At 39.2% G+C, this 13,617-nt stretch overlaps 1 protein-coding gene across 7 annotated transcripts in view; it reads left to right on the forward strand.

The window, feature by feature from the left end:
* The window catches only part of LOC127446352 (ecotropic viral integration site 5 protein homolog), an 82,401-nt gene that overhangs the window by 48,132 nt on the left and 20,652 nt on the right, over positions 1-13,617 (forward strand). For 6 of the 7 annotated variants that reach the window (XM_051707226.1, XM_051707228.1, XM_051707227.1 and 3 more), the window contains 8 exons: positions 8,708-8,782; positions 9,008-9,133; positions 9,307-9,450; positions 11,400-11,489; positions 11,815-11,912; positions 12,008-12,068; positions 12,389-12,442; positions 13,529-13,561. In XM_051707226.1, coding sequence (XP_051563186.1) covers positions 8,708-8,782; positions 9,008-9,133; positions 9,307-9,450; positions 11,400-11,489; positions 11,815-11,912; positions 12,008-12,068; positions 12,389-12,442; positions 13,529-13,561 — 681 coding nt within the window. The remainder of the gene's footprint in view (positions 1-8,707; positions 8,783-9,007; positions 9,134-9,306; positions 9,451-11,399; positions 11,490-11,814; positions 11,913-12,007; positions 12,069-12,388; positions 12,443-13,528; positions 13,562-13,617) is intronic. The other variant, XM_051707229.1, reaches the window with a different exon arrangement.

Genomic DNA, 13,617 nt, shown 5'->3' on the forward strand with positions numbered 1-13,617 from the left:
GGACGAGTTTGGAAAAGTAGGTTTTTCTAATAAATCGAAACCATAGAAAATGTTTATTGTGGAAATAGAAATTCATTTGACCATATGATTTGGGGGCACTGGTGGTAATTTTATTGTAGCCTATGTGGTTCTGGAGTTATTAGCAAAAATGCTAATTAGCTAATTATAGCACCACTGTGTTGCCGATTGTCACAAAATTTGATATGCAGCCTCGAGTTGACACCCTGCTTGTGTGTAGTCATTTCCCAATATGAGTCATAAGGTGCTGAAATTTGATTGGCCGCTGGCAGACATTTTTGTTAATTTGTCGAATTGATTTTTTAAAAATATATTGGCATTTGAACCAAAGAAGATGCATTTTTAATTTGAACTTTGTCGCTCAAATGGCTGCGAAGTTATGACAGTTTTTTAGTTGTAGCGCCCCCTAGGGGCGGAATTGTATGAAACTTTGCTGACATCTTCTAAACGTCCTGTTGACTTTGTATACCAGGTTTGGTTACGTTTGGAGTTTGCTTTGAGTAGATATTGATCAATTACTCAAATTGTGTTAAACCAAAGGAATTGTATCATTAATATCTTTAGAACGATTTTATGTATCAAAATTCTTTTGATATATTTTTGTCAGGAGGGTCTGTAGATGATGTATACCAAATTTTGTGCTGATCAGACTAACGGTCTAAGAGTTAGAAAAAGTAGGTTTTTAAAAACATTAAAAATGTCAGAAAAAAATTATAGATGGAAATGAAATCGGAGATATATACGTTTTGTTGGGCTTGACTCAAGGAATCAGAGGAAACATTTTTTAATTATAGCCCTTACAGTTCAGGAGGTATGGCCTAAAACACATTTGCCTTTGTTATAGTGCCACCTATAGGCCGATTGGGGTGAGAACATGTGTATGAATTTATTGTGTGAGACTACCATTCCCCAGATTTTCATGTCTCTAGGCCTTACGGCCCAAATAATAATAATAATAATAATAATAAATATAGCTGCAAGCAGCGATGACGGGACCAAGCACCATGGGTCCATTTCCACCCGGTGGCTTTCAGAAAACAATGCATGATGGAAACATGCATTCGGTCGAGTAAACAAGTAAGACATAATGTCTTCTGCTCAGACATAATGGTTAACAACCATTGTAATAAATGTGTAATTATGGCAAGTGTTGAAATACCCTTGAACAATCCAAAAAAGAATATTGTAATTTGACTTGTGGCTATGATGATATCATGTAAGATATCAAGAAGCATTTCAGATAAAAATAACAGGACTAATTCGAAGTCTGTTGTAAATACCACACTTCCTGCTGCCAGTTTTTGGCACTATGACCGTGACCCACAATAGCCACATCTATGTGATCAGCCCCCATTACCAAACATACAGCTAAGTTTTGATCTAAATCACACAATTCAAAAAATCCAAAATGGCTGACTTCCTGTTGGCTACAGAGCCCACCCCCCTGCAAATTTTGCCCAGGCCTAATGGCTGATAAACTCGGATGTGTGTGCAAAATGTCAAGAGTTAAGCAAGACAAGTGCCTCAAAAACATGTGATTATACAAAGAAAAGAATAAGAACATTTAATGCTTTGCCATGGCAACACGATTTAAAATATCAAGAGTCCCTTCACAATTTTACATCAGCAGTGTCCTAACATTATTCTAAACCATTTTTAAGCGATTTGGGTAAATTTAAGAGGACTATTTCAAAGTTTTTTTTAAGTGCCACACTATCTGCTGCCAGGTAGTGGCATTATGACCAGGACCCACAAAAGCCACATTCATGTGATATGCCCCCAAGACCAAACATACAGCTAAATTTTGCATGCAGAAGAAATGAGACACTTCCCGTTTCCCATTTTTTGCCATTAATTTATTGCCTCGCATGGCAACACCATTCAGTATATCAAAAATCCGTTTGCAATTTAGCATCTTCAATATCTTGGCATAATATTGCCTAAATTTGGTGACAGTCACATTTATCCACTAGGAGTATTTAAAAGTTTGGAGCCTGCAATTAAAAAAAAAAATCCAAAATGGTGACTTCCTGTTGGGCAGAGCTAATGACTGTATGAAAATTGTCCAGCTTGATGAGAACTATATATGTACCAATGTTGGTGACTGTAGGTGAAAATGGGGGTGCTACAGAGCCCCCCCCCCCCACACAACTTTTGCCCAGCCCTAATGGTTGACAACTCCACACTTTCAGTGCTTGGGCCCTAAAAATCCTGACAAATACAATAGGGTGTCAGCCCTTCGGGCTTAAACCCCTAAGTATTATTTATTTCAACTATAACTGACAGATAAAGGATGTACAACCAGTTTTGTCCACTAGATGGAGCAGCAAGTTAAAAAATTCCATTAAATCCTCTGACTTTGAGTTATTGCTCTTGTAATAGGAACAGCTATCCAACAAATTAAGAGCCCTATGAAATCTATTTAAGTTTGTCCTCAAGTTCAGTTTTTCCTGATTTAATTGTCCAGCAATGCAAAATCTCATTTATGCATAGTATATCAAGGATGTATTACCGGAGTCACATGACGCCATGCGAGGATCGGACGTGAGAATGGTGAGCTCTGCGCACTTTGCTAGTTTTAACACTTTTAATGACATAAACCAGTGAGATTCGATACACTCTGTTCCATAACTGTTCTAGGAGGACAATATGTCAAAGTATTCAAAATCCTCGTGCTCTGTAGTCATTAAAAGACACTTACGTGCTCAAGCTGACGCCCCCAAGCAGGCCACGAGCCTGGGAGTCAATTTAGTCAGAGAAATGCGGCGAGAGATGCTGAACATGTCGGCAATGCTGACGAAGGTCGTTGCTGACTTGGAGGATCTTGCTGTGATGCGTCGATTGATCACTACCATGGAGGCAAAGTTCACTGATGTGGTTACAAGAGTGGGGGATGTTGAGAAACGGATCGATTACCTGGAGTCATTGGAGAGGGAATTATCTGCTAATCTGCTAGCGACCAAGGTGAATTTGAAGCGTATCTGGGAGAAGTTGGAGGACATGGAGAACCGTAACCGGCGGAATAACGTCCAAATCAACGGAATTCCTGAGGGTGAAGAGGGCTCTTTCTGAATCTGCTCGACGATCCACGGAGGGAGACAGGCCCCGATCAATTCTGGCCAAATTTCTGAGATCATCCGATAAAGATCTTGTGTTATGCAATGCGAGGAGTAAAGGAAGGCTTTCTTGGAAGAACCACACCATTTTCTTGTTCCCAGACTTTGCAAATTCGACAAGAGAAACGTTATCGATTCAAGGAATGCAAGAAACTTTTACATCAACGGAAGGTCGCTTTTGCACTGATATTCCTGGCCAAATTGAGAATAGATGCTAAGGATGGCTGTAAAACATTCACATGCAAGTGATGTCCTTCATAAAGTCAGTGGAGTAAGTCATCTTGTTGTACTCACGTTGCAGCCGAGTGGACTGGCTCACTGAACATTCGCTTGACTGTTGTGCTGGTTCTACCTAGCGGCTGGAGTTTATTTTGTAGAGCAACACACCTTTAGGACAGTTTTATTTTTATGGATGAATATATACACACTCTTTGTGCTTATTCCATCTATTGTCTGGAGTTTGTTTTGTGGAGTATTTCTTGCAAAGTCATTGGAGTAAGTCATTTGCTTGCACTCATGTTGCAGCCGAGTGGACCAGCTCACTGAACATTCACTTGACTGTTTAAGAAATCTGCACGCTTTTTTTTTTGTTTTGTTTTTTTTTTTGTGCTGGTTCCACCTAGTGGCTGGAGTATATTTTGTAGAGTGTAACACCTTCAGGACAGATTTATGGATGAATCTACATGCTCTTTGTGTTTATTCTGCCTATTGGCTGGAGTTTGTTTTATAGATTATCTTTTGCTGTGTAATTCTGTCACAAAATTTTTATAGAAACACCGGACTTGACCAGTCTGAAGGCAAGGCTGTCGCGGGGGTTCTCGTAGGCTTGTATGGACTGTTTGAGTTTGGAGGGATGGATGCCAGTTTGCGCTGTCGTGCGCGGGGTTAATGCGCATGTTTTTCTTTTATCTGTTTGTTTTGTTCCAGGGGATGTTCGGGTTTTGATGGTTGCACTAATGTTAGAATGTGGTCTTTATAATCTTGTTTTTGACACACAATCCATTTTTTCTTATATGTCAAAATGTCAAATGTTAATATGAGTGGATTGTCTCTCTCCACGTGGAATGTAAATGGGTTGGGGCACCCCATAAAAAGAAGGAAGGTTATTTGTTTTAAGCATAAGAAATATGATATGGTGTTTCTTCAAGAAATGCACATTTCTCCACAGGAAGCTGAAAAATTTGGGAAGATATGGGGTGGGCATTTTTTTTTATAGTGCTGGCTCGAGGAAGAGCAGGGGAGTCATTATGCTGATAAGTAAACATCTACAACTCAAATGTCTCAAACAGAGTAAAGATAAATTAGGAAAAGCCATTATTGTTTTGAAATTCAAGGACAAAGTCTTATTTTGGCTAATATTTATGCACCTAATGTTGATGATCAGGGCTTTTTTATAGATCTTGAAGGGATGTTGCAAGCCGCTGGCACCCCTCATGATATAATATTGGGAGGAGACTTACATTTTTTTTGTTTGACTCAGTCCTTGATCATAGTGAAGCAAAAGTGTGCAAGCCCCCTAGAGCAACATTGATGCTTCACAGGATGTGTAAAAATCTTGGTCTTACAGATATTTGGAAACTTTTGAACCCATCTGGTAGGGACTATACATATTTTTCATCAGTCCATAAGATTTACTCTAGAATATTATATTTTTTTTATATCCAAATCCCTCATTTCATCTGTTGTTGATTTGCTCAATTGGAAACATTTTAGTCTCAGATCACACCCTGGTGTGTTTAGAGGTGTTGTCAAATCATATAGTTGCCGCTTTAATAAATCCCTTTAGCAAAATCCTGAAGGTGGGGTTTATTCGGGGCCATAGCTTTTCTAAAAACATTAGGCGTTTCATCAGTGTCATGTGGTCAGTGGTGAATGATCAGACTCCGGTCACTGCCATCTCACTTGACGCCTAAAAGGCATTTGATATGGTAGAATCGGATTATCTTTTTAAGATTTTGGAAATGTACGGGTTCGGGAATACTTTTATTGGATGGATTAAGTTACTTTATAGACACCCGGTAGTGGCGGTACAAACAAATGGATTAATTTCAGATTATTTTACTCTGGATAGGGGCACCCAGCAGGGTTGCCCTCTTTCCCCATTATTGTTCTGTCTTGCCCTGGAACCATTAGTAGCTGCAATAAGAAAGGAGGATGATTTTCCAGGGGTGGTGGCGGGAGGTGTGGTGCATAAGCTTTTGCCTTACGCAGATTATATTTTATTATTTGTCTCTGAACCTACTAGATCTATGCCTTGCCTCCACAGTATTATTAATTCCTTTTCTAAGTTCTCAGGATACAGAGTTAATTGGTCTAAATCTGAAGCTTTGGCTCTGACAGCGTACTGCCCGGTAATGGCTTTTCAGCCGGGCGCCTTCCAGTGGCCCAAACAGGGCATTTAGTATTTGGGTATTTTATTCCCAGCAAATTTGTGTGATTTAGTTAAGTTAATTTTGACCCTTTAATAAAAAGGTTTTTGAGCGATGTGGGCAGGTGGGCTTCATTACAATATCTGTGATTGGGAAGGTTAATGTTATTAAAATTGAATTGTATTCCAAAATTCAACTACCTGCTACAATCTCTCCCTGTAGATGTCCCCCTCTCTTATTTCAAGCAATTTGATAGCATAGCAAAGTCCTTCATTTGGAATGGTAAACGTCCCAGATTACATTTCATTAAATTGCATGGGCCGATTGACAAAGGTGGGCTAGGCCTACCCAAGGTTTTGTTTTATTATTATGCATTCGGTCTCAGACATTTGGCTCATTGGTCGCTTCCACCTGAAAGAGCCCCTCCCTGGTTTTGTATTGAACAGGAAGTTCTTGCCCCTGTTTCGCCATTGCAGAGCCTTTCTATCAAGCTAATCGGATAAGTTACACCCTGTTATCTCACATTTGCACGTGGTATGGACAAGTGTCCAGAGTGTTTAATTCGGACATTTAATTAAATGTTGCTTTGAGCATATGGCTGACCCCAAATTTATGTATTAATAAGTCCCCTTTCTGTTGGACAGAGTGGATTGTGAGGGAGGTTAATATGCTTGGTGACCTGTATGAGAGTGGAATGTTGAGATCCTTTGAAAATATGGTTCAACATTTTGGGATTCCCAGGTCTCAATTCTTTATGCATTTACAGCTGCGCCACCTGCTTTGTACTATTTTTGGATGTAGCATATGCCTCCCTAAAGCGGCAGATAGTCTGGGAGTGGTGATTACTGCTTTTGGAAAAGGTCATGAGTTATCAGTGTATTACTCCCTGCTAATTCATAGTCTGGGGGACGAAGCTTCAACTTCTCTCAAGAGATTATATGAGAAAGATTTAAACTTGGTATTGGAGGAGGGAGTGTGGGCTAGGATTCTAAATCTAGAGATGCAATTTAAGATTTTACATTGATTCTGTTGGACCCCCTCTAGATTGTATAAGCTTGGTCTTAAAGACACACCCACCTGCTGGCGATGCCAATCAGAAGTTGGGGACACAACCCATGTTTTTTGGTGGTGTGTTAAGATCCAAGATTTTTGGTTGAGGGTTCAGAGTTTTATGTGTGACGTATTGGGCACTCAAATTTTATTTTGCCCCAGACTAGACAGGGGGTATTTTAGCCGATGGTGCGGTCATTAATATAGGGGATATGTACATAAAAAATTGGGTCCTAGCCAGTGTTATGATCAGCAGACAGGTCATCCTTAGGGGATGGAGTGCCCTCATTTCTGGAGTGGTGCACAGAGATGGGCAGGGTGGCGGCATTTGAGGAGGTGTCGCATAGAAAGCTAGGCAACTGGGAGTTGTTCAATAAAAAGTGGGGCAGCTATATGGACTTTTTGGAGGGCTCTCGGGGAGGGGCAGTGGAGAGGGACTTATAGTTTTAAATGTGTTTATTATTATTATTTGTTCTTTTTTTATTTTTATATATATATATATAACTTTTTTTGCATGTGATGATAGTTGGGGGTGGGGTTGGGGATTGGGATGGGGGAAGGGAAATAATGGGTTTAAGGGGGATAATGGTTGACTCTGTACATGAATGTTTTGTTTTGTTATGTGTCATGCTTGTGGAGAAACCAATAAAAACGTTAATCTGAAGAATGTATTACCGATTTTGTCCACTAGATGGAGTGCCAAGACTAAAAATCCTTAAATCCTCTTTGATTTAGCTTTTTGCTCTTGTAATGTGCTGATGTCCAGCAGTCCAAAATCTTTTCATCTTCTTCTACTACTACTATCGTCATTCTGTTTTCATTCTAATAAAATTCTAATTTTGCAACTGTGATATTATTGTGAAATATTTTGGAAGAAATTTTATACAAAAACAGCTGTGTTTATTTTGGCCATGTCCTGGCCATACGTGCTTGGACCCGATGATTGCTTGCTATATTTGTTTTTGGCACCATTCTGAGTAAACTTTACAGAATGTTGTGTGTGAAAATCCCAGGAGATCAGCAGTGACAGAAATACTCAGACCAGCCCATCTGGCACCAACAACTGAATTAACTGAAGCTCCTGACCCGTATCTGAATGATTGTATGTATTGCACTGCTGGCACACGATTGGCTGATTAGATAATCACATTATCATGTACAGGTGTTTCTAATAAAGTGCTCAGTGAGTGTATCAGGATTTCCGTTAGCCAGTAATTACCATATTTTTACTGTTAAAATGTCCTAATGTCCGACAAATTCAAACATTTTTGGACACAATATCCGGTAAAAATATTAACACGATATATCAGCAGCCCCTTGATGCCACAAGTGCACAGTGTGCCGACTTCCGATGATAAGAACGCTACGCTGCCATGGATGTTTAAACATTCCTGGAACTTGCAAAGTCCTAATCTGCAACTAAAGCGCGTTGTATCCCACACATGCAAATGCAGCCGTTATTCCCATGCTTCGTGCCCGCAGTGAGAAGCTTCTCGCTTTAGAATTAGCCTACATTAAAACAGCCTTGTGTTGCCATCTTTTGGTGGAGAAGAACACCAGGCTGTCAAGTTGTATTGAAACACTGGACACATTTAACTTCACTTTGGCAGCAAAACGCTTCTGTGCCATGAAAAATTGGAGGAATTTAGTTATAAAAATAAAGATCCAAGGAAATTAGCCAAGACGAGAAATTATATGACATAACCTAATTATTTGTTATTTTAATATTTATTTGTAAATGAAAAGAAATGGCAAAGTGCAGGTTAGTTTTTTTGCTTTGCCCCTTGTTGAATGTTTTGTTTTTATTTAAATTAGACGCTAATACCATGACAGCTATAATGAACAAACTTTTATCATTCATTTAACTTGATTGTTTCATTATTATAGCCTATTGCATTATTATGCATAGTCCATCGCAGCGCAAAGTAAACACCAAAATTTGATGACAAGGTTTTTTCCAAATTGCCAGGCAAATTTTATCATACCCAGACACGTTGGCCAAGATTTCTCAGCGGAAACTCTAGAATGTATATATTCCAAGGTTTCAGTATTGTCTTTTTGACTGTTGTTAAAGGTTTTAAATTATAGTAAGCATAAATATCTTTAGTTCTCTTTTATTGGTGAAATATTTTCTGTTCTCTTTTGTGTTCAAAGGCTTACTCTCTGGTTGATAGAGAGGTGGGCTACTGTCAGGGGAGTGCTTTTATTGTCGGCCTTCTTCTTATGCAGGTATTAACACTGTCAGAATGGGTTATACTTTTATACAGAATTTTATTATGATTTTTTAAATGCAGTAATCGTTTTTTTTTTTTATTTTTTTTTTTTTATGACATTCTGTGAATCAAATTTTTTTAATAATCATTTATTTCAGAACGTGTAATGTGAAATTGTTCTACATTCATTTAGCAGTGTATTGCCATTCTGTGATTGTGATGTATAAATGTCTTTTCGCAGATGCCAGAAGAGGAGGCTTTCTGTGTGTTTGTGAAACTGATGCAGGACTACCGGTTGAGAGAACTCTTTAAACCCAGTATGGCTGAATTGGGCCTCTGCATGTATCAGTTTGAATGTATGATTCAGGTCTGTGACTATCCACCAAACTTTGACATTTGGTTGGCCCATCATAAATGTGTTTAGAAACATTATGCTGTCAGATCTCTTGTCTTTAAATCTGTAGAATAAAATTACTGTATATAATGAATCGCAAATAATTCTGGGGTTAATGGTCTATTTTGGTTCTCCTTTCCCTTTAGGAGCAGCTCCCAGAGCTCCATGTGCACTTCCAGGCCCAGAGTTTTCACACCTCTATGTATGCTTCCTCCTGGTTCCTCACTATCTTCCTCACCTCCTTTCCCCTTCCTGTTGCCACTAGGATATTTGACATATTCATGTGTGAGGTAACCATCTCTCTCATAATCACATAATTTGCAGAAGTTTGCCAGGTTAGTGACATCAGATCTTTGAGTTCAAAGAGTTAAGGGGGACTGGGTAGCTCAGCGAGTAAAGATGCTGACTACCACACCTGGAGTCCCGAGTTCGAATCCAGGGCGTGCTGAGTGACTCCAGCCAGGTCTCCTAAGCAACCAAATTGGCCCGGTTGCTAGGGAGGGTAGAGTCACATTGGGTAACCTCCTCGTGGTCGCTATAAAGTGGTTCTCGCTCTCAGTGGGGCGCGTGGTGAGATGTGCGTGGATGCCGCGGAGAATAGCGTGAAGCCTCCACACGCACTGTGTCTCCGCGGTAACGTGCTCAACAAGCCACGTGATAAGATGCAAGGATTTACAGACTCAGACGTGGAGGCAACTGAGATTCATCCTCCGCCACCCGGATTGAGGCGAGTCACTACGCCACCACGAGGACTTAGAGCGCAGTAGGAATTGGGCATTCCAAATTGGGGAGAAAAGGGGAGAGAAAAAAAAAGATATTCAGAGTTTCGTTTGAGGCAAGTAGCAGAAAGAAAAGTGAATATCCACGAGCAGAGATGCATTTTCTGCTTTGTTTAAATCTGTGAAATTCACTATAATGAGGTTTTCTGTGCTGTACATTTTCTGCTATCCTCTCGTGTGGTTTTTATGCAATTGCTCGCGGAGACTCGCGCGGCATTATATAAATAATTTTTTCTCCATGTCGGGTCTTTTCTTATGGTTGGATAAATCTCTGATATCCCTGCCCCTAAATCCCCTTAATGACAAAATCGACTGTGATTGGTTACTTTACATGTCTGTTAGATGGCTTTACCTGTCTAAATGGGCAATTCTTGACCAATTAAAGTGGCTATAGACCCCAGACCTATGCCACAGTCATAGGTCTGGCTATGCGAGGCTGTGTTAGGTGTAACAATAATAATAATAATAATTAATAATAATAATTTTCTTTATTTATCACACATATACATTTGCACATATACAGTGAAATTCTTCTTTTTCACATATCCCAGCTAGACTGGGGTCAGAGTGCAGGGTCAGCCATGATACAGCGCCCCTGGAGCAGATAGGGTCAAGGGCCTTGCTCAAGGGCCCAACAGTGGCATCTTGGCGGTGCTGGGGCTTGAACCCCCGACCTTCTGATCAGTAACCCAGAGCCTTAACCGCTGAGCTACCACTGCCCAACAATGGTGTGGATGGGACTAGCTCGTGCGGACGACCTGGGTTCGATTCCGCCTTTGTCCCCCTTTTTCCCATCCTGTTTCCTGTCTCCACTCTTAATATTTCCTTTAATACTACTTATAATAATAAATATTAAAAAAAATATAAAGGTTGATTTCCTTGCAATGATCTGGTCACGGTGAAGGATGGTAGTTGAGAGAAAGGTTTGATTCGGGTAAATTTAACCATGGTTTTATTGTAGTAATATTGTAGTAACTGTTTTTTGGCAGAAGCCACCGTTTTAATGCAATTAACCATAGTGGTACTACAGTAATATTTTGTTAATATAGTTACCATGTTTAATTTTGTGGTTACTATGAAGTTACTACAAAATAACATGGTGATACTATGGTTACTATAGTAAAAACAAGGTAATTTTTTTTTTTAAGGTAAGGTGTTAGGTGTAGGGTGTCTGTGGGACACTAAATAAACACAATAAACATGCTGCAGTGATGCCCCTATACTGTTAGGTGTGCAAATAGCATCTATTTCCATTTCCTCTTAGTACAGATAACATCTATGCAAATAGCCTCTGCCTATTTTAACACAATGTAATAATGCGTTTTGTATGTGACCCTAAGCTAATCGAAGATGTAGCATGCCTGTGTATTTTAGTTGTCTGTGATTGCCCTCTGTTGGATTTACAGTACTAGTGCAATTCATTTTTAGACTTGAGTTCTCACCAGTAGGTGTCATTACAGGGTTTAGAGATAGTGTTTCGTGTGGGGATGGCCATCCTTCAGATGAATCAGGCAGAGCTCATGCAGTTGGACATGGAGGGGATGTTGCAGGTGTGATATCTATAATTAAATTTTCCTCTCTGCTTGGTTCTATTTGATTATTTTCTGCTTAATTCTATCTACTTATGCTAGGTTATGCTTGTTTATATAAGAGCTTCTCCACTATTACATAATTTTTAAATATTTATTTAGGTGTATAAATTTGCAATAAAGTAATTTGACAAGCAAAATACAAGTTTGAAGAAAGTAAATTGAGTTTCACTGAGTAAATGATTGGTTTGCAAATAATGCAGCCATTTTTGTCCCTCTTTTTCACTTATTAAAACATGGTGAACAGAATAATTCTCATTTTTGATATTCACACTCTCTCCTGCAGTACTTTCAGAAGGCCATCCCTCCCCAGCTGGACAGTGGACCCGACAAAGTTATTCAGGCTGCATATCAAGTTAGGTACAATGCCAAGAAAATGAAAAAGTGAGTCTGTGTGCAATAAGGTTAAACATGAATGAATCTTTTCTTTCTTAGTATGTTTTTAAACATGGAGGTTTGCTTTATCCCTTTATTTTCAGATTGGAGAAGGAATACACTACAATCAAATCCAAGGAGATGGAGGAACAGGTAGAAATTAAGGTGAGTTTTCCCCGCCTTTAACTCGCATGCTTGCATGATGCTTCTCTAAATAAAAGTTTAAAATTCTTGTCTTATTCATTTTTCATTTCAATCATCATTTCATCATTTTAATGAATCATCATTTTCTCCAAACATTTTAACGACATAGTACATGCTTCGACATTCACATGAATTTAACTGAAACAAAACTAAGCACTAGTACTTTATGGTTAACAAGTTGTTCACCGTCTTGTACATTCTAATTACTTTAGTTATTCTGATCATACTTATTGGTTGATGTCTTGCCGCCTGAAACTGTTTATGCCATCATTCTATTACAGAGACTACGCACAGAGAACAGACTCCTGAAGCAGCGAATAGACACTCTGGAGAAAGTGAGTGATCACAGTATGGAGCTTAAATAAGGGGTGAAGCCTAGTTCTGTCTAACAAATCATAAACCAAACAAACACATCAATACTCCACCATCTTTTCCCATATTTGCTGATCTTGAACTAGTCCATGACTCATCTCCTTGCTGTCCGTCATCACTATGCTTTGGTATCACCAATAACAAATGTGTGTGCACCTGATAGGGTGTATAATATCTGGCTGTCTCTTGTGTATGGCATTGGAAAAGTTGTTGGAGATTTATTACTTGCTTATTATGTGCTATGAAGGTAAGTAAACACCAAGAGTACAAAAAGAATAATCGCCCAGTCTTTCGGCTGTGCACATGGGTTTGAAATGCTCCTTCACTACATGGACTAATTTAAGGCCAAAGTGGTTGGCTGACCGAACGCAGCATGCTGAAAACCAGAACCTGCAGTGGTGCATGTTGGATTATTCTCTGCTTGTTACAGCATGTTTGTGTCATGCATGAAAAAGACAGAAAGCCCTTGGTTCTGTCCATTAAAAGAAAGAAAAAACCACAATACATTGCCGTAAACCACCTCCATCACCTCTCAGCATGGAACTTTTGTACTCAAATGAAGCATTAGTTGAAACACCTAAAATAGTTCCTTATACATAACCCTGGGCCGCTCTGCATTTATCATAAAAACCTTTCACACTAACACATCGGACGCACTGGGTTTAACATACGGTAGATTCTGTTTACATTAATTCCGTTAATTCTTACACTACTTGTGCTTAATCTGTCCTCTGCTTGGCCTCCTTTTAAACTTTTCACCTTGTGGTGTCACAATCTTGCTTTATTACATCTGTCATTGTTTCCATTGCCACATCAAAACCACCATGCTCCAAATGTTTTTTTTTCTACCCCACCCCACTGTGACTGTTGGAAAGTTGCATTTGTAGATGTTCATCTAGAACACCAACTGTGCAATATATTTTAATGTAGGGGTATGAAAAAGAACAGCGTTTTCTGTCAAATCAATCTTATTGTTTTGTTCTATGTTGTAATATTCTCTGGTCTCTCTCTTGTGTTTGCTTTCCTTTGTGGATTTACTCTGTTTTTAGGAAAGTGCTTCTTTGGCAGATAGATTGATTCAGGTACAATTTTCACTCTTTTGTTCTCCCTTTGCTCTGTCCTTTCTTTTAAAGTTCCC

The sequence above is a fragment of the Myxocyprinus asiaticus genome, chromosome 9 (assembly GCF_019703515.2).
Source record: "Myxocyprinus asiaticus isolate MX2 ecotype Aquarium Trade chromosome 9, UBuf_Myxa_2, whole genome shotgun sequence".
Lineage (NCBI taxonomy): Eukaryota > Metazoa > Chordata > Actinopteri > Cypriniformes > Catostomidae > Myxocyprinus > Myxocyprinus asiaticus.